Source organism: Odocoileus virginianus, chromosome 6 (assembly GCF_023699985.2).
Source record: "Odocoileus virginianus isolate 20LAN1187 ecotype Illinois chromosome 6, Ovbor_1.2, whole genome shotgun sequence".
Classification (NCBI taxonomy): Eukaryota; Metazoa; Chordata; class Mammalia; order Artiodactyla; family Cervidae; genus Odocoileus; species Odocoileus virginianus.
The window spans coordinates 26,224,867-26,246,042 of record NC_069679.1 but is presented as its reverse complement, the minus strand read 5'-3'; the positions used below and the strand labels follow the sequence as shown (position 1 = coordinate 26,246,042).

Genomic DNA, 21,176 nt, shown 5'->3' with positions numbered 1-21,176 from the left:
GTCAAAAACCTAGAACTAGTGACTCCTCCCTTAGACCTGGATCAAAATCTACACATTAGATAAGCTCCCAAGAAGGTTCTTTTGACAACCATTGCCCTAAATATTGATGAGCATAAAAATAGAAAAGTTAGTAGCAAGGTAGATTTTCGTAAATGTCTAACTCCTAAAAAATAATAGGAACAATAAGACTTTAAAACTAGGTACAGTACTTTTATGTTCTGATCTCTCCCATCTCTCTGCCCTTGTTCCTTCTAGCCACATTCTTCCTATATCTTGGTCTAGCTCCATGACTCTTCTGAGCAATTTTCTGCTAATAATGAGCCTTTAGCCTTTTTATCAACCTGGGCTTACACATAATCAAAGCCTCCAAATTTTAACAAAAGGTAACCTCAGACTTTTTATCAGATGATTCACAGACGATTGAATGCATAGTTGCTTATTAGAGTGGGAATAGACTCAGGTCATTAAAAAAGAATTAAAGTTGAAGTTTTTAAATTGACAGACTTCTTTTCTGTTGGGGGTCAGCATTTGAATGTAGGTGCATCTTGTGGTGAGATAAAAATTTGTGCAAAGCCTCTGCCCTAGCCCAGAAATGAATTCATTACTCTCTGGCACCTGCATTCTCCGTTCCCTACCACCTAGTGCTCCCCACAGCTTATAGCCTGAGAAAAAGAGTCTCTTATCTTCCATTGGGTTTGTTAGTCAGCAAGCAGCCTGGTCAGGGAAGAGGAAAAAGAAATGTTGATAAACTTGGGCGTTGCGCCACAGAAGTGTTGAAGACAGCTTCCGATGCACCAGGAGAATGCTCTTCAGTTCGTTAGTGATGGCTGTCTCACACTCCCGTAGTGGCCTCACCACACTGTGTATGGCTTATAGAACTTTGCCACTGTCTAGCAGTGAAGGGAGATGGCAGAGTGACTCTCTCTATATGATAGAGTTACTCCTGACCTGGTACCTGCAAACTCCAGCAGTCTCTGGATCCTTAGTTTGTTGCAAGTTCATGTTATGGAGATTGGCCTTTTACCTGGGGAAGCTCACTGAGCCAGTTAGCAGGGGAGTTAAAACCAGTACCTAAGAATTATCCACATAAGTCTGATTTCAAAGTCAAAGTTCCCAAAGGGCTTAGTGCGTGTGGAAAATGTGAAAGAACCATCTCTTGAATCTTTCCCTGCAGGTCACCGCAGTGCCATTGGATTCTTACTGCAATGACCGAAGTGCAGAATATGAGCGGCGAGTGCTGAAGGAAGGAGGGAGTCTGGCAGCCAAGCAGTGTTTGTTGAATGGGGCCCCTGAACTTGCGGCAGACTGGCTGAATCGACGGTCCCAGTTCTTTCCAGAACCAGCTGGAGGACTGTGGAGCATTAGGCCTCAGAATGGCTGGTCTTTCATCAGAATTCCAGGTGAGTTCTCCTTTCTCTTGGCATATGTTCTTGGCTTTGGCAAGGAAAGAGCCACGGTGTTAACTTCATGCAGTGGTTTCAGAATTTGAAATTCAAGAGTTCTTGGTGTTTCGGTTTCCTCTTTTACCCTTAGTGACTATAGGTAAGAATACTTAAGTAATTTGTGACTTGACTGGAAAGAGAAATCTATTTTAGATTTCTGCCTAAATACTCTCTTTTGAGAGAAAAAGGAGTACCACTCTTTGGTGGCCAGGAGCCAGAGTTGGGGCAGGGATGGGGCTGCAGTGCAGGGAGTGTAGGAAAATAAATTTGGTAAGAAAGGCTTTAGGTCGAATGAGTACAGTTGTCTTGTGCCCTTGCCAGTGGAATGAATGAGAATGTCGTCACTCACAGAAAGCCTAGTTTAAGTAGCATAAACAGTGTCCTGCACGAAGCACTAGAGATCTGAATGATAACCAGAAGAAAAACAGTGTTTTGTGCCAAAATGCTAGCGGATTCCCAGACCTCCTAGGGTCAAGGTCGAGGGTTGAAAGGAAACTAGGTTTTCATTTTTGCTTTAGTGAGACGACTTTTAAGGAAACTGAATACAGGGTTCATAAGCTTATGTTCTTTGTTACACCTGCTGGCATACTGAAGTAGTAGCTTAAAGCTTCCACATTTGTTTCAGTTGTCCAACTTTTCTGCCACTTTGATTGTGTTCATCTTACAGGCATATGAAGGAAGTAAACTAGATTTAAGTGTTCAAAAGAGAGGTTCTGCTGTTTCTAATAGGTAACTGGGTTCTAGGCTTTAAGGCCTGGCTTTTCCATTTAATGTTAATTTTGTCAAGTGTTGAGGGACTTGGGTCAATCTGTTAGTTGCTTTCGGGGTGCTTTGAACTGGAAGATACCATTTTGTGTATACAAGAGCAATATTTATATGACTTCATGTCTGACTTAAATTAGATGAAAGCAGTGGGTGCTGGTCTATTGTTGGAAAATAAGGGGACGCTTAGGTGTAAAACAGGCCTGGATGGTAGTAGGAATAGAGGAATAGAATCCAGCAGGTTTGGAAACCACAGAGTCCCAGGCAGAAGATGGGCACAGGTGTTGAAAGAAGCAAGATAACACCCTATTTCTTCTTTCTCCCTTCTTCATTCTGACTCCCAAGTTCCCAGTACACAAGGAGAAGGCTTATTGCTGGCGCTGTGGGAATCTCTTGTGGCTTTTCCTGTTCTTTGAAAGAAAAATGGACCTTGTTTAAATAGCAGGAAGTGTCTGAGTTCTTTTTGCATCGATAAAAAGCACCAGCCTCACTGGCTGTTTACTGTGAGAACCAACCAGCTCCTCACTGACCCCATTGTGCTCAGTAGACTGGCTGGGCAGGGCAGTGGGGGGTGGAGGGGGTCACTGGAACCTGTATTTTATCTCTCTTTCCTCTATACTTTTACATTTTCTGTTTCCCTGGGAAGAGTTGGTTTCATTATATTCCTTGCAAGACTGAGCAAAAAATCTCCTGGATTTCATACCTCAAATGTGTCTCTGTGTTTCACCAAGAGAAGTATATACAGTCCCTTCAAAAGTCTCCTCTCCTTGAAAAAAGGAGATTGTCTTTCATCTGTTATCCTAATTTTACTGCCATTGATACATTCATTTTGTCAGTGACCCAGCATCTTATACTGTGGTCAGTAAGAACTTGTGTCTAAGTGAAAATATTATAAGGTTGCATTGCAGGATTGTAGGAAGGATTGCAAGATGGTAGCGTAGGTCTGTTCATTTCACCATTTTTTGAGCTTCTGTTTTAAAGAAGGGGCTGGGCCTAGGTTTGACTTGGTAGAATCAGCCTAATTTCTTGGGAATTGTGCTCTTCCTGACTCGATGCCCTGCTTAGCTACAGGTGGTGCTCTTGTCCAGGGCAACTTTGGTAGCTCCTGAAAATTGGGTATTGGATGTCAGGCCCAGAAGGCACTGGTGTGTGCCATGGAAGAAAACTTTTTTCTGCTTAAGTGTTTTAAGGGTGTTGCTGGTCACTTTCTTCTTAGATCTTTTCCTTCACGCAAGTCCAAAGAAATCAGTCCATCCACTTCCATCTCCCCCACCTAAGCAGTAACAAGCTAAAAGTAGGTACAGCTTCTTGCTTCTTTTAGGTTCATCAGAGTTCTCTTCTAAGTGTATGTACATCTTCATCTTTGAGTTTTCCTAATCCTAGCATTGGTGCGTTCTGCTTAGCAAAGTAAAGTAGATGTGAGAAGCAGGAATGTGTGAAAATCATCGAATCGTGATTTTGAGATGAATTGGAACTTCTCAAAATTCACACACAAGACAGATTTGTATATGCTTAAATATTTGTCTTGAGGGAGTATATGCGAGTCGAAAGAGGAGATAAGCAAGCTGCAGAAATCTGATGCTCTTAGCTTGCCCGCTCTTACTCAGTGACTGAAAAATATATGGGTTTCTTTTTTTTCCCCTTCCTGTGCTTTTAATGAGAAACAAGGAAACTTATTGTCTGAAGCTGATTGGTACCTCTGTGGGGAATGTTTAGGAGCTATCAAAATTGAGGGACCCCAGGGAACCCAATTAAAAGAGAAGGGTAATTGTGACAAGGAGAAACCCTTGGAGTTGTTATGAAAGCGTTGCCTGCCTGATCAGACCGGGGACTGTCATACAGGCCTCCTTGTCTGGTGCCAGCAAGAGGGCTTAGCAGTCGGTTCTGTCCCAGCTGCAGCCATTTGATTGTGTTGGTCAGGAGACCAACAAAAAGGAGAGCATTTCAATAATCTAAACAGGACCAAACAAAGAGACTGAACAAAGGTGTGTGCCACAGCGTCAGGGAGTGGGGGTAGGGAGAGAAATGGGGCCTGGCAGTGTTCCGAAGGTGGGAAAAGGCAGGCTGTAGTGCAGAGGAGTAAACATCCAGGACCTGTGGCTTTGTAGCAAAAACAGAGTCACTGATGATTTGTTGTGATGCTGTCAGCACATCCGTTCTCATTCAGTTTATACAATCAGTTGTGCACTTGGCAGATAGTGGCGAGAACAGAGAAATGACCATTGAAAACTTTTGGATTGCTCTCAACAGTCAGCTTCTGTAGTTCAGAGGGAAAAACCATGGGTTCAAACCTGGAAACTAAAAGTAGACAGTATGTTTTTCTTAACAGTCTTCTTGTTTTACTTTTAGTAGTTGTGTATGTGATATTTCTAACCTTTCTGTCTCCCTTCTTATGTCCCACAACCACTTCCAAATATACTCTTACCTCTCTCATTCCCCTAAGTTTCATCTCTTCCCCTCCTAATATCAGCAATTGTTCAGGGCATGTTTATGGGCCAGTCTGCAAACAGGAAACTCTACTTCCTGAAATGTGATGGGAGTTGAATGATACTGAATGGATAAGATGAAAATTTCTGAGTTAAGTGTTCTCTAAAGATCTCTGGCTGAAATGCCTTTTTTTTTTTTTTTTTTTTTTTTAAATGGGAGGAGGAAGGAGAAAGGCACAAATTAGTGAGTGAGAGCAGCTTCCATTTCACAGAAACCCAAAGTCTTTCTGAAAAAGCTGAATAAGCCCTAGTGCCTTCATTAAATTACAGCTTAGGATAATGATATTTACCAGCCAACCTATTTGAAATCATCCAAAAGAGAGTGTTTTTTATTTTTTTGTTTTGTTTTTTAGTGTATTTCTTGGTGTTTAAGTGTCTTTAGGGGCAGGTAAGAGCTTTACTTTCTTGGGCTCCAAAATCACTGCAGATGGTGACTGCAGCTCCTTGGAAGATAAGCTATGACCAACCTAGACAGCATAGACGTTACTTTGCCGACAAAGGTCTATCTAGTCAAAGCTATGGTTTTTCCAGTAGTCACGTATGGATGTGAGAGTTGGACCGTAAAGAAAGCTTGAGTGATGAAAAATTGATGCTTTTGAACTGTGGTGTTGGAGAAGACTCTTGAGAGTCCCTTGGACTGCGAGAGATCAAACCAGTGGATCCTAAAGGAAATCAGTCCTGAATATTCATTAGAAGGACTGACTGAAGCTGAAGCTCCAATACTTTGGCCACCTGATGCAAAGAGCCAACTCATTGGAAAAGACCCTGATGCCGGGAAGGATTGAAGGCAGGAGGAGAAGGGGATGACAGAGGATGAGGTGATTGGATGGCATCACTGACTCAACGGACATGAGTTTGAGCAAGCTACGGGACTTGGTGATGGACAGGGCAGCCTGGCATGCTGCAGTCCATGGGGTTACAGAGTCAGACACGACCGAACTGAACTGAACTGAAGAGCAGCCCTTGTTTCTCTACATTCTCATTCCTTCAGGAGGTAAACCTTAATTTAGCCATAGAACTAGCAGAAAGAGATACCTAGAGATAGGATGAACAAAGGAAAAACAGATTTCTCAGGTCACTTACAGCAGGTATGGCATGGATATTACTCTAAGATGTCAACATTACCTGCTGTCTCTTGAAAAAGAATGTGGAACAGGAAAATTTTCAGGTACCTTAGCTGCTTAGCAAATGCCTTATTGGGAACTGTCAGTTGGGAAGGGACCTCCCTCCCTCCTTCAAGATGTTTCTTCCCAGAGCACTACTGCATATGATTTTAAAGCACTTTGCATTCTTCTCTAGAGTACTTTCCTGCTCTCCTGATGGACAAGCATCCTGGTTGTAGTAATTTTGGCTGCATACAGCTTTGCAGTGAGTGATTTTGCTGCTTCAATTAAATACAATTTTCCACTTTCCCCTTTTCTTCTCCCTAGGCAAGGAGAGCCTCATCACTGACAGTGGAAAACTGTATGCCCTTGATGTCCTGCTGACTCGGCTCAAGTCTCAAGGACATAGGGTCCTTATCTACTCCCAGATGACCAGGATGATAGACCTGCTGGAGGTAGGAGAAAGAATTGTGGGGACTAGAACACTTTGGCATTTAACTTGCAAGAATCAGACGTGTATGGCTAACGTCAGTACTGCTTAATGGAAACACCAAACTTGTCTTCATGCTTTTACCATCTGTAAAGGCAGAGGAAGCAACTCCTGGCAGAGATGAATGTGTGTAAAGGACTTCTTCCTCCTTCTTTATAGCAGGGAAATAGAATCCCCTCTTCCCTCCCTTTACTATGGAAGAAATTCCCTAATTTTCAAATAGATCAGAGCCTAGGAATTTCTTGAAAAGTCCTCTGAAATTCTGTATGGAAAACAAGATTTGGAATTAGTTCTCTATTAGAGAGCAGCTGTTCTACCTGAATTAGTGTAGTAGTTCTCAACCTGATGACATTTTGCAGTTTTTGGGGGGAGCTTTAACAAATATGAATGTCTGGTCCCATCCTCAGAGATTCTTATATAAAAAGTTGGGAACAAAGCCTAGGCATCAGGATATTTAAAAGCTCCCCAGGTGCTTCTAATATATAACCAAAGTTGGCAACCATTGGATTATGGTGAGAGATACAGCTCTGTCTTATTTTGCAGGACAGGTTTTGTTTCTTTTGTTACCTCTGGGTTGGCATTTGCTCTGCTTTCTTGTTGCTGAGGTAATGGCTCATTATTTGAGGGAGAGAAAGTCATGGACATACAAACAGAGGAGTGAAAATGAGGATAATAATCACAGACCACTAGAGTAAGTCTTTAGTGCAAAAAATTTGGAAAATCATCCATCAAGAGACTAAAGCACCTGGATGTCAGTAGTGTATAAATATTCTCATGTTTTTTTCATGTGTTTTAACTATCTAAGGCTTTAAATTTTAACCCTGCTACTCCAGAGACTAGTTGACAGTAAATAAGTAGAAACTGGACCATGATCATCCCTATCTAGAAATAAGAGAGTCAGATTCTATCAATACAGAAGGAAAGAAGGGTAGCAATAGGAAGAATTTTAGGTTCTTCAGAAGCCAAGGCTGGCTCACTGAATCTTACAGTGAGTTTATCTGAATTCGGTGGCAGGTTCTTACATAAGCAGGCAACTTCTTTTAGCAAGAGACATAACAAATGATATTCAAGGTCAATTTAATCACTGAGTTTTATGTTTAATAAGTATTTAGCCTCTAGAATGCTGTCAACAAGCAAAAGTTTCTTTGTATTGTGAGTAGGTCATCTATTTTTTTTTTTAATTAATTTTTATCGGAGTATAGTTACTTTACAATGCTGTGATAGTTTCTGCTATACAACAAAATGAATCAGTCGCACATGTGCATATATCCCCTCCCTTCTGGACTTCCTTCCCTGTAAAGTCACCACAGTGCTTTAAGTAGAGTTCCCTGTGCTGCACAGTATTTTCTCATGACTTATCTATTTTGTATATAGTATCAATAGTGTATATGTGTCAACCTCAGTCTCCCAGTTCCTCCCACTCCCCTCCCTTTCCCCCTTGGTATCCATACATTTGTTCTGAAAGTCTGTGCCTGAATCCTTAATATTCTGCTCAAACTAAATGATGCCAAAACAATATGAGTAACTTTCCTTCAGTGGGACTTTTTTAAGATAAAATTTTCTTGCCTTTTCCTGAAGAGTCAGAAAAGTATAGATGAAGTAGTAATGTTTCACTGATTAGAATTATAGAAAAAAGCAATATGCTAAGGATTTTGTGAGGGAGTCAGTAATCTTGTTTCCCCAAGACTATTTATCAATATGTTATAAACTCTTAAAAGCTGGTTCACTTTAAAGGGACATTCCACGAAAAAGGGAGTGCCACCAAAAAATAAGCTAGCTGTGATAGATGAAGGTGAGTGTGGGTAGGTTAAGTTTGACAGAGTCCTGCATTTTAGTCCCTTATTCTGTATATTGCACATTTCTAGGTATTCATAAATATTACTTATTACTAAGATAAGTAATTCAAAGTATATTAAGATGAGTTTTGTTCAGGATGAGTGCTCTAAACCCTACTCACCAGGGTCCCTCTGTCTCTGATCCAGCAGGATGTTTAGAGGGGATGGACTCTGTGGGTAAGCTTAGCAAATGCTGGCAGCTTGAGAACCTTCTCTAAATGTAGTTGCATCACTCTGTGGGGAATTAGAAATTAGGGAAATGCCAATTCAAAGCCTGAATTTCACAACTGCTAACATTCTTTAGCCATGTGTATAACATGCATCTAGGATGCTGAAGCCAGCAAGTTTTGCAGCTGTTTGTACTGAAAAATTAAAGTGGAACTGTTGTCTAGTTTCCTTACCACTATACTATTCCTGTTACTACTGTACTATTTTCCTTCAGCATTAAAAGTTTCTTTTTTCTTTTTCAGTCTGTTCATTTGTTTTAATACTGTTTACTCAAATGAATCACATTTTGTATTTCAAGAGGTTAGTCCTCCAAATTTATTTTGTGGGCATAGAATTACAGTGCCCACAGTGTTTAATACATGTCTAATCATTCATAGAAGTGTAAATGTGTTGTGGATCTTGGGACAGTACAGGATTAGGTTTATTTTTTCATTCTTTTCAGAGTATTATGGGTTTTTCAGTCACTTTTCATGATGGAAGCTTTCACGGTAAACTTTTATAGAGCCATATTCCACTTTAAAACATGTCCAAGTGTTAAAAGAAAAAAATACCTTCACCTTGGCCTTGAGTCTTCATTCTCATGGTGTTGTGGTTTTGTTGTTTGTGCTTTTTAGAGTAAAAAAAAAGTTTTCAGGATTGTCTTTTTCCGTGGACATCTTGCATCTTGTATATCAAAGAGGGAAGAAAAACTTACTAGAGCAGAAATTAGAGCTAACATGGGCTGCTGACGCTCTGCTGTGTAGCTGTGGAGTACATTGGCATCTCTTTTACCCAACAGCCTTTTTGGGTTTTTTGTTCTGTGCTTTAACCCTGGCTATGTGTGTTTCTGGGATTCAGAAGAACCGAAAGATAGTAAAAATTCACACACTTTTATATGGCCAGGTTTCCATTTTGTGAAAAATACTAGATCAAGGCACTTTATACTTGCTCAATATTTTCTAAAGTGATTGATACCCTCCTTCTCTTGGGCAAAAATCTGATTTTAATTTAAATTTCTAGTAAATGTATCAGATATTCCAAATAGAATTCTGTTTACAGAAATATTTTATCTTTTCCCATGGTATCCAAATAGTATTTCTGGATAAGGGATTTTAAAAAGGAAAGTAACTTCCAGGGCCAAGAACTTGTAGTGTGTCATGGGTAGAAGTTAAGGACATGAATAGAGGAAGGTATGGCAGGTCACCAGATGTTATGTTATTAGTTTATTTTATATTACCAAGTCACATATAGCATCTTGGCTGATGTGGCTACCATGGACACAGGCATAGTGCTTGTCCAGTTGGGATGGTGGCGTCCAGCTGGATGTCAGAAATTTCCCCACCACCACCATTTTGCCCTGATTTGCGACACTCCCCTTCACTCCCCATAGTTTAGTACTTGCAGAGAGCTTTAACTCACTACAGATGACTTACGTTATCTCTGCATCATCTCTTATGAGATTCATTCATATTGCATCAAGCAGCTGAGTCTGTAGTTTAAGGAAATAAGTCTCAATATTTTCTATTCAATACACGAGTACTTGGAAAGGGTCAGCCAACTGGTGCTGTATGTGTTGTGATTGTTAAGTACTGAAACCCAGACAAATCTTGCACTGCACCAATATATGAAAATAATACAACACAGAATTAAATCCAGATAATCCATAGCTAATGATGATATTTGAGACACTGGGTCTTATAAGTTGCCTAGTCAGCAAGTACCTCACTGGGGAAGGATTCATCCCAAACAGACATTCTATCATTTATGGGCTGATTTTCTTAGAACTCCAAATAACCTTTGGGAGCTATGGTTCTGAACATACAGGGAAACTGAATATTTTGTAACTGCTCCATGGAATGAAAAGCAAATTGAGGTCACTGTAAACTAGCATTTTCATTAGGTCTTAGAAATGATAGAAGGATATTTGTGTTTGCAGCCACACTGTATTTTTTCTGTTTAGTTCATTTCTTTTTCATGCCATTTCTTTTTATGAGGGAGGTGTTGTGTCAGGCAGAGGTAAACACCAGTTAAATGTGGTCTTTGACTTCAAGAGATGTGTCAAGTGAAGAATTTATATATATGTATACCACACAAATAACTGTCAAGTGTATCCTGATACTAATGCCAAAAATAAAGCATCAACAGGGCTGAAGATAGCAGGAGGGATACATTTATTTCTAACTTGGTCACTTCAGGAAGGCTTCACATAAAATGACATAAAACCACACTTAAATAGAATTTCAACCATGAGGAAGAAGGGCATTTTCAGACTAAGGAAGCCACATGTAAAAAGGCATGGAGGTTGCAGGGTACATGACATTGTGTGCATTGGGAAAGGGGGGGTTAGTTCAGTGTAACTAGAGCATATGGTATAGAAGAAAGGGGAATAACAAGTAGGGTGAAAGCAGATTATGATGGGCCCTTCAGTGCCTTGTGATCAGGTCTTGCTCCATAAGGCTTTGTATTAGATAAAGGAAGGATAACTGCCATATTCCACTCACTTGGTGCAGTTTGCTTGGAAAAGAGAGAAACTGTAGACATTGAGAGATGTCTCACTTTTTGCTAGTGATATACCTCAAAGATGGGAGGGGGCATGTCTGGAAAAATAAAGTTACACTAGGTCTGCAGGTTTGTGGATCATACTAACTTTCCTTCACATTGTTTTATGACAGTGAAATTGGGTTAAAATGAACACCAGAGACAACTTTGAAATAAAAGAGAAGTCTCAGAATGGAAGGTTTGTTGTAGGGAAATGTAAACATTTGCCTTTATTTTTTCAAGTTCCCAGTTAACTCTTTATGTTGATGATGGATGAGAGTTACACAGAGCATTATGAGGCTTCTCCCGCCCCCTCCTTTCCTTTAGTGGTGATGAGCTTCTCTTCTGTCTGGAAGCAGCAGGTGGAAGGATTAAGCTAAAAGCTCTGGATCCACTCTGCTTGAATTCTCATTCTAGCCGCAGTACCCACTGCCTGTGTCACTTTAGAGATCTTACTTAGCATCTGTTAAATATGGGATTGACAATAGTAACACCTATCTGAAACAGCCTTTCTGGATAAGTAACACCACGTAAAATACACAGAATAGTGATTGTTATTTAGTGAATGTTCAGTAAATGCAAACCATCATCGTTATCACTACTACTTCAAGGTGAACCTAGACCTTTTGTATTACATCGCTGGTGTGAATGTTTGCTTTTATTTAGTGTACTATAAAGGATTGAGAGGCATTTCTGAAACTATTTTGAGTTTTGCTGATAACCTCTGTTTACATGCTCCTGCTTAAAAGTAGGACTTAGGAATGTGTTCCAGAACAGACCTGTCCTCTCAATTTGTATTCTAAGAAAGTGGTTTTCCAACAGATAAGGTTAGATACAGGAAAAGAGACTTTTAAAGTGTAGACATTAAATAGGTAGGGCCCTGGACTCCATACCCTTCTTTGTTAACTAGAATAATAAATTTTCTTTAATCTATTTTATATTAGAGGGGTTCCATATAAGATTTTTCTTGAAAAAAGTGTTCCAGTGCCTTAGAAATAGCATAAGGATATGTTCTGTAACAGTGTGGATGTATTTACAAATCACACCTGTTAAATGCAAATCCTGATTTATTGGATATATGGGGTATGCCCCTCAGTTCTGCATTTCTAACACACTTCATGTGTTGCTCATCTGAGGGGCATGCTGAGATAGCATGATTCTAAGGGACCCTGCCCTGCCTTCTCTCTGTAGTAGTTGTTCTCAGCTCTGGATATAATATTTTTGGATGTTTTACATCAGCAGGCATCTTTGGAACTTTTAAAAAATAAACCAGTCTAGGCCCTAATTCAGACCTAGAGAGTCAGAATTCCTGGAGTGGGACCCAGTAGTTTTAATCCTGGTTGAAAGTCAGTCCTCAGATGGCAGGAGTACCTCTTGTCTATAACCCCTTTGCCTTCTTCAGTAATTTTTAAAAATAGTATCTACTAGAACTATATAGGTCTAAAGACTTTCTAAATGATAAAAGCCATAATTTGTATTTTATTAATTCAAGGAGAACTAGAGCTTACTTTGGTTGGTGGTTATTGATCCACTTGAGAATACTGGTGTTCATATTTGTTTAATTAGGGGAGAGTACTGAATTATGATGGGTCATTTTTTTAGCCTTTCCTAAATAACCCAAGTAGACTTGAGTGAGAGAATGCCCTTGGTTTCTCCACAGTGCCAAATGTCAGGAAGAACTGGGTAGTGGTTGGCCTTTCTGTCACATAAGTTCTTAGTACTGGACTGCTCACATGGCTTGGTTCCTATCCAACACAGTAAAGCCCTCCAGCAAGCGGTAATCATCCAGCTGTGGTCCTCAGGCATGGGAGTGAATTACAGAGGATTGAGGGGTGAATGGGAGTCCTGTGCCATCCTTAAAAGATATTTAACTGCAAAACTCAGAAAATAGTTACTAATTAACCAACTCTTAGCTACTGGCTTTGAAGAGAATATATTAAGCAAGGCATTTAAGATGGATCTTAGAAAACCTTTTGATATAGAGATTGTTAAGTGGGGATAGATTTTTAATGGGCAAATAATTGCTTTACAATACTCTGGATTTTTTAAAAATCGATTTTTAAATTTTCAAAAGTTCTGTGACTACTATCAAATTATTTGTTGTTAGAATGCATCTTTTTATATTTAAAAAAATTGAATTTTATATTAAATCAGTAGATGTTTTTAGAATTATAGGAGAACTTGACTAAGGATGGAGCAGTTCTTGAAATTACGATTGGAAAAAATAAGGTTTTTCTTTCCAGATGAATATTTGATTAAATTAAGTATCTTTTTCAAACAGCCTAGAGTTCGAGAGAGATGTCTAAGGTAGCTTTGGGGCAACCTAGCTCACAAACTAGGTAGTTTGGGGGGTTATAGCTCACAAACCAAAATTTGTGAATGAAAGAAATATTGAGTTGCTTTTTTAGCTCAGCCTTTTAGATGTTTTTCTGTAGTGTGAGAATATAGCTATTCCTCTATTCTGCTTTTAATTGCTGTTTCCATGTCCATGTACTTGTTTTGAAGCTATTTACTGAAATAGGATCTAGACTCAGCTAAGCCTTCTGAAATGCCACTATTCCCCTGGGTGAGAGCAGAGGCTTAAAGCAGCAAATGGGAAAGATTCACTTCCGTTGCCTCAGTAACAAGCTGTCTGTAATCAGTGTTGGCTTGGTTATGGTCTAGGATTAATATTTCTGGTGGTGTTCTGACCTTGATATAGAAATGATGTGTATAGCAAGATCTCCAGGAAGATTCATTCATCACTGCTGTGTAAAGGCAAAAGAGTGCCTATGCAGGAAGTCCACTTTTGGGTTAAAATTCAAATCTGTGGGCTCTCTCTCTATAATCTAGATATTTTGTTGTTCTGGATGGCCACATCTGATGGATTAGAGGCTCAGGTATAGTGAGCCTCTAAAGACCATCGTCATGCTGTTATTTTTCATCTTCTTTTCTGAATTCTTCCTTATCCAAACATCCCCTACTACTCTTTTGCCATTAACCCATTCCCGTTGTAGGGTTATACCACTAAATGTGAAACTTGCTTTGACTGAATATTTTCTGCCCCTGGTTACCAAAGCCCTTAAAGAATCCCCTGGAGACAGAAACAAATAGTGAAAAAAAGAAGACAAGATACATACATACATACATACATACATACATACATATCAGCTTGCTCTAGGAGTGCTGCTGCATACACTACACCAGCCATACCAGACTATAACAACCTTGCATACTGAAATACCCAGCCAGGTATAAGAGCTGCATAATGAGAGTATTACAATAAAAGAGCATTTGACCACAGAAAGTTATTTAGCACATATAGCTCTCAAATGTAGAAATGATTAGTCTTTTTCAATAGGAAAAAAAATTTTTTGAACTGAAGAAACTGTTTCATGGTGTTTCTTATAAATCAGCAGCTATATTAGCTTTTGATACTAGTCCCTCAATGAGTGCACTTTTTGAAATGCAATCCATATGATTGGATAAAGAAAGAGGAAATCATTACATCATCTGTAAGAAGAATTGCAGCTTCCAAGAATGAATATATATTCCCTCCATTACATCTCTTGAAATACCTTCTCCATTCTTAAAAGTTGTAATTCTTACAGATGACACCAAGAACATTCTCAGCCATGGGAAGTTACCTTGTTGCTTAGGTCTCCGTTAACAGTAATGCATGCTGTGCTGAGAGAAGGGAGCTTAGGTTATAAATTCAAGGACTTTGGTCAGCAAGAATTTGCTGGAGAGAAACCCATTGGGGTGAGTACTCCTTCCTGAAAGAAAACCAGATATTCCATAGCCATGAGAGGCATCTGGTTGGTGACTGAAAAGCAATTTTGGTTTGGAGATTTTATTTTGTTTCGCTTGTTTGTGTTTTCACAAAATCTACAAAAGTCTGCAGGAATAAGATTAGTCTTAAGTTGAAATTGAGAGTGATTGTAATCTTCAGGGTACCCTCTGGTTTTACACGCTGATAGTAAGCTTATTTACAAATCAAATTCCTATACATTTGAGATTGCTTTGTCTTCATTCTGGATAGAATGACTTACCCTCCATGGATAAGGTGGGTAGATCCTTGTGAGAATTAGAATGCAGTAATTTGCATCAAGCTTATTATATCTTTTTGCTCTGATTGACAGGAATATATGGTTTACAGGAAGCATACCTACATGAGGCTTGATGGCTCATCTAAGATCTCAGAGAGACGGGACATGGTTGCTGATTTTCAAACCAGGTAATGTTAATAGAAATTACAAAAATTGTCATTTGATTTTTCCTCTAGTTGAGATGGTAACTTTCAAAGAAATACCAGTACATCTCAGATTGTTAAGCAATCATGATAAAGTTCCTGCCATTTTAAGAGGTAGCTCAATCTGCTTATAATGGTTCAGATCTGGGTGGCTGTGAGAGAGAGAGGAAATGAATAGTTGGTAAGTTCAGTATTCTAAATATTCTTTCTTACTGAATCAGCGCCTGTTTCTTTGGGCAATAAAAGAAATAATTTCTGAGAATGAACCAGGATCCTTCTTATGTGAATAATATGTATGTTAAAAAAAAAAGTCCACAAGGCTATATTCATAAATGTTAACAGTGGCTATCTCTGGGTATTGACTTATAGTTGGTTTTCATTTTGTTTTGCTTACCTATTTCATTTTGTGTAAGCTTGAAGAAAAATACCTTCTTTTTTCCTGCTTTGCCCCTAATATTGTAGTGGTGCAGTGCACTCTGACAAATTGCAATAGTGTGCAGTCTGTTCATCTGGCAGCTCTCAGTTACAGTACCTATCCTACCCGATAATGAGCCTGTGAAATTTCAAATACTGCCTGCTGGATGCTGATGGCCTACAGGGCCATAATTATCCTAAGTGCAGGTTCTCGTTGTAATAAGCAGGGTCTAGTTACTGCTCTCTCCAAGGAGAAAGCCAGGCTGTACTAGTGACAGGTCTCTTGAACTCAACCTTTAATTTTCCATGAGAACTAAGGAATAGACTAGGTCTTAATGTTCTGTAAGTCAGAACAATTCTGAAGTTTTGGCCTTTAATTGTGTAGTCTGTTACTATTCATCTTTTGAATTCTTGGTAAGAAAATTAAGGACATAGCCACTTGTATTTAGATTATAATTTTTTAATTTATTTCAGTTTTAAAGCATGTTTTATTTCAACATAGAACAAATCTGTAATTCAACATAGCATGCATGCCCTCTGAGAATTTTGCTATTGCACAGTCCTTGGTAATACAGCATGGGTAAAGAGGTGCGTCCTAGTGTTTTAGTTTACAGTGCATACTCAGACCAATAACTCCTGAGTTGAAACTGCTTCTGAATTCAGGTGCCTGTTTGACCAACAGTGGAGGGGAAGAACTTCTTTGGACCTCTTTTAGTTTATTACCTAGCAGAAGCTTTTGGCCAGTTTGTCAATTGATCATTTAAGTGAGACATGTATAAGCATAGTAGTGCTTCCTAGCACTGCATATTGTCTTGTACCTCCCCTCACCCCAGAGAAAATTTACCAGCTGATCTTTATCTTTTCTTGATTTTGAAATCAAATGAAACACATTTCACTATGTCCTTATCCAGTCCAACATTCAGAACTCCACCTGATGAGAATCTTAAATGTGAGATCTTATAGACTGTTTTCCCTTGAGTGCCTATGTTCTCTCCAGGCGTATGTGTTAGAAGAAAAGTCATTAAGTAATCGGTCTTTCACCTACCACTGTTTGTGGTCCCCCCCACCCACTAATATGTTTGATACTGTACATTTGAGAATCTCCTTTATAGAAAAGTTATTTTTTTTTCAAGTAACAGTTGTGGCCATTTTGTATTATATAAAATCCCTATTGAGGAAAATTTGAGATTATTTGATAAAGTAAAAATCACCTACAGTCTCATCACTGTTAACATTTTGGTTTATCCCTCTAGTCTTTGATATGTGTGTGTAATTATATTTACATGTTGTTGTTGATACCACATTGTACAGATAATTGTGTGTCCTCATTTCTTCCACTTAACAGTATTTCATAAAGATCTTCATATATCATCAAAAAAGTCATTATAGTCATTATTTTTAATGACCAATATTCTGTTATATTGGATATACCATCTTTCTGTTGTTAAAAATGTTGAATATCTTTGTTTATAAAGATTTGTCATCATTTTAGATTATTTTTTAGTATGGATTCAAACAAGAGAGATTACTGAGTGAAGGGATATGAGTGTTTAAGACTGTACATATTTTCATATTACTTTATAGGAGATTCTGCTGATGTCGATAACCAATCAGAGCTGTAATGTGTTGACCTGGGCTTCTGAGTTGTAGAGCTACAACTTTTCTTCTAGCTGATCCAATTCCCAAAACTGGGGATTACATGGGGGGAAAAAATCAGTAGATGTATCTATTTTACTACTTCTAAAATCTCTTACTTGTGATTACTTGGGCAGTCCCAGTAGCTTAGCTTTAAAAGAAGGGTATTTTCACCATTAAATTATACTAGATCTACTTAGTAAATACCTTGTTTTTTAAACTTTCCTGGAAAACCTTACTTGAGTGTCCAAGTTCTGCAACTAAGAATTACTTGGGGAGCAATGAGTTTTACTTAGACTCAACGTGAGTAACAATCATTTTAACACCTGCATCTAATAGGCAAAATGAAAAAAACAGACTTAAGTCTTCTTCCCTTCTTACATGATGAGCTAGACGAATTAAAATTAGGGTTATGGCTAGGAAATAATCTCTCTCTCATGTATAGAATCTGAACTGTATCTATGCTGATCAGAAGCCTGTCAGACAGATCCCTCCAAATGGGATCTCAACTTATAAAAGTTCTCAACTTATAAATTTGAAAGGCTAACCCAATATAGAGAAAAGACAGGTGTTTTTGAAAACAAGAAAGCATCCTTGCCAAATATTTTCATTGTTATTAATGAAAAGACATCAAAAGAAAAAATTGTAGTTTTCAACTGGAAAGCCCTGTGGCTCAAAAGTCAGCCAGAATAAACAAGAACTCCTATAAGATGGCGGCCACCATGAAGAAGGCGGCTGCAGAAGATGTCAATGTCACTTTTGAAGATCAACAAAAGATAAACAAATTTGCACGGAATACAAGTAGAATCACAGAGCTGAAGGAAGAAATAGAAGTAAAAAAGAAACAACTACAGAACTTAGAAGATGCCTGTGAGGACATCATGCTTGCAGATGACGACTGCTTAATGGTACCTTATCAGATCGGCGATGTTTTCATTAGTCATTCTCAAGAAGAAACACAAGAAATGTTAGAAGAAGCCAAGAAAAATTTGCAAGAAGAAATTGACGCCTTAGAATCCAGAGTGGAATCAATTCAGCGGGTGTTAGCAGATTTGAAAGTTCAGTTATATGCAAAATTTGGGAGTAACATAAACCTTGAAGCTGATGAAAGTTAAACATTTTATAAAATTTTTTTTAATTTGTTTAATAAACTTGGAATATTGTTTAAAATGATAATTTCCCTTCTTCAAATGAAATGGAAAACTCCTATAAAAAGCCATTTACATTCCCTTCATACAAGATTGATTTATGAGGGGTCCTTCCAGGAAAGAGTCTAACTGAGACTAAAGACTGTTGGCCAGGATGTCCTGACTGGGCAACATTTAGACCATGTGACCAGTACATGATCCTAGACTAAGCCATTCACAAGGGCTTTGCTCTGGGGTGCCTTTGCCTTTTGCTTCCCTTCCTCCTATCCCATGACATTTCCCAAGTGGACCCCCAGCCCCCCACCACCATTACCTGATTACGTGGGTGACTGGAAAATATGAGAAAAAGTAAGAGCGTAGTGTGGATTTTTTCCTTCTTGGTGATAGTATAAATAAAGCTCCAGTGTCTTTAATTCTAGCTGTTTTCCAGTCATCAGCAAGTCTTTCCCAAAGTCAGCTACAGGCCTAGCACTATTTCAGTATTTTGGTGCAAAGTGGCCTTAATTAAAGAAGAATTAGAGTGAGATTTAGGCATGTCTTTGCTACATGATTTCATAGGCTCCTTCACAGACCATCCTGAAGCCTGGTCTCTAAGGCCCATGCCAATAAAGACGCTGAGTTGAGATTCCTTTTTAGCCCCATAGAGGGCACCTGAACTATCATGTTGCCTTCTGGGTTTCTGTTTTCTTCCTTTTAGTCAGCTCCCAAAACATTAATTTACATTATCAATGCTAGATTTATTAAGTAGAAAGGAACTTCTCAGCAGTTCAATTTAGATGTTTTGGTTTACATATGATCCAACAGTGTGATCCGGGATGGACACTAATTTCTTTGACTTTTAATAATCTAAGACTCCCATAATCCTTATTTTTCCATTAGAGTATGATGAAATTACATTGAGTACAGCCAAACATTGCTGCTTACCATCTCCTCATCACTAAAAGGTACCTTTTCAATACATAGGTAACATCCCCAGAAAAGCATTTTCCACCATTAATATCTCTAAATTTTGTTACTAATTTTTTTTTAAGCTAGATTCCTTTCTTTAGTATTTTTTCTGTATATAGTCCCTGTTTGTGAAGAATTGCCACATCTGGGGACTTATCTCTCTGGCTGTGCAGACTATGGAAATGACCCATCTTTCTGCCTCTATTCTTTTTATAGATCCAAGCTGCCTTCTGTGTTTCTCCTTGTCCCACCCCTTTGCCCCATCCCCGTATCAACAAAAAGTCCTAGCTGTCAGGTGACTCCATCAGCTCTAACACAGATATTGGAGAGAAGCTTCTGACTCCTGCCTCTGTACCCACCAGAGCAAGAGAGAGAGATGCTTGGGATTGAGCAGTCTTCTTAAGGCCAAAGTGGAGAAGATTATCCTGTAGAGATTAGTATGGCCCTGGAAAGCTATATCAATGTTTATTTGAAGCATTATTGTGGTTAAATATTCTACTGTGGGCGAGGAGGTATCAAGCTTGCATTTACATCATTGCATATCTAGGGGAGAATGTGTTGTAAACTGGCAGATGCCTTTTAACTTTCTGGTTTGCCCTTTATGATATAACTGTGAAAGATGACATCATACAAATAAAATTATGAAATACTAGACTTCATGATAAAATTCAAGGATAAATGAGCACAATCTAGTACTTTTGGAATCATGCCCTATAAGAGACCTCCAAACGTGATCTGTTATCCATGTCTGCCTCTAGGAAAGCTGGTTTAATTGAATCCAAATTAATGGACAGATTTCTACTAGGACCTACCCAACTTAGGGATTAGCCAGGATACTTATTTCAAGTAGTTCCTTCACTGGTATTCATGTTTGCCATTGATATATCATCATTTAGTCACTTCAGCTATATTCAGAGCATCCTCATTTTATAGTGCAGGAAACAGACCTTTAGCAGCCAAGTGACTTTACCAAGGAAGAACTGCATCAAGGGATGAGAGCATCCTAATGTCAGTGTGTTTCTTTTTTCTTTTAAACTGGAACCCACAGAATAAAATTCATCTTACATTGAGATTTTTTTTTTCCCATTTATTTTTATTAGTTGGAGGCTAATTACTTTACATCATTACAGTAGTTTTTGTCATACATTGAAATGAATTAGCCATGGATTTACATGTATTCCCCATCCCAGTCCCCCCTCCCACCTCCCTCTCCACCCGATCCCTCTGGGTCTTCCCAGTGCACCAGGCCCGAGCACTTGTCTCGTGTACCCAACCTGGGCTGGTGATCTGTTTCACCCTAGATAATATACATGGTTCAGTGCTGTTCTCTTGAAACATCCCACCCTCGCCTTCTCCCAGAGTCCACAAGTCTGTTCTATACATCTGAGTCTCTTTTTCTGTTTTGCATATAGGGTTATCGTTACCATCTTTCTAAAGTCCATATATATGTGTTAGTATACTGTAATAGTCTTTATCTTTCTGGCTTACTTCACTCTGTATAATGGGCTCCAGTTTCATCCATCTCATTAGAACTGATTCAAATGAATTCTTTTTAATGGCTGAGTAATATTCCATGGTGTATATGTACCACAGCTTCCTCATCCATTCGTCTGCTGATGGGCATCTGGGTTGCTTCCATGTCCTGGCTATTATAAACAGTGCTGCGATGAACATTGGGGTGCACGTGTCTCTTTCAGATCTGGTTTCCTCGGTGTGTATGCCCAGAAGTGGGATTGCTGGGTCATATGGCAGTTCTATTTCCAGCTTTTTAAGAAATCTCCACACTGTTTTCCATAGTGGCTGTACTAATTTGCATTCCCACCAACAGTGTAAGAGGGTTCCCTTTTCTCCATACCCTCTCCAGCATTTATTGCTTGTAGACTTTTGGATAGCAGCCATCCTGACTGGCGTATAATGGTACCTCATTGTGGTTTTGA

General features: G+C 38.9%; 2 protein-coding genes across 3 annotated transcripts in view; both read left to right on the top strand.

Moving 5' to 3' along the window:
• The window catches only part of INO80 (INO80 complex ATPase subunit), a 123,579-nt gene that overhangs the window by 80,488 nt on the left and 21,915 nt on the right, over positions 1 to 21,176 (top strand). For both annotated transcript variants that reach the window (XM_020877552.2, XM_020877551.2), the window contains exons 26-28: positions 1,175 to 1,400; positions 6,121 to 6,248; positions 14,985 to 15,079. In XM_020877552.2, coding sequence (XP_020733211.1) covers positions 1,175 to 1,400; positions 6,121 to 6,248; positions 14,985 to 15,079 — 449 coding nt within the window. The remainder of the gene's footprint in view (positions 1 to 1,174; positions 1,401 to 6,120; positions 6,249 to 14,984; positions 15,080 to 21,176) is intronic.
• Positions 17,833 to 18,319, top strand: LOC139035605 (prefoldin subunit 4). Its single transcript, XM_070469032.1, has one exon. It carries the CDS (start codon positions 17,854 to 17,856, stop codon positions 18,256 to 18,258), a length of 405 nt encoding a protein of 134 aa, XP_070325133.1. The 5' UTR covers positions 17,833 to 17,853; the 3' UTR covers positions 18,259 to 18,319.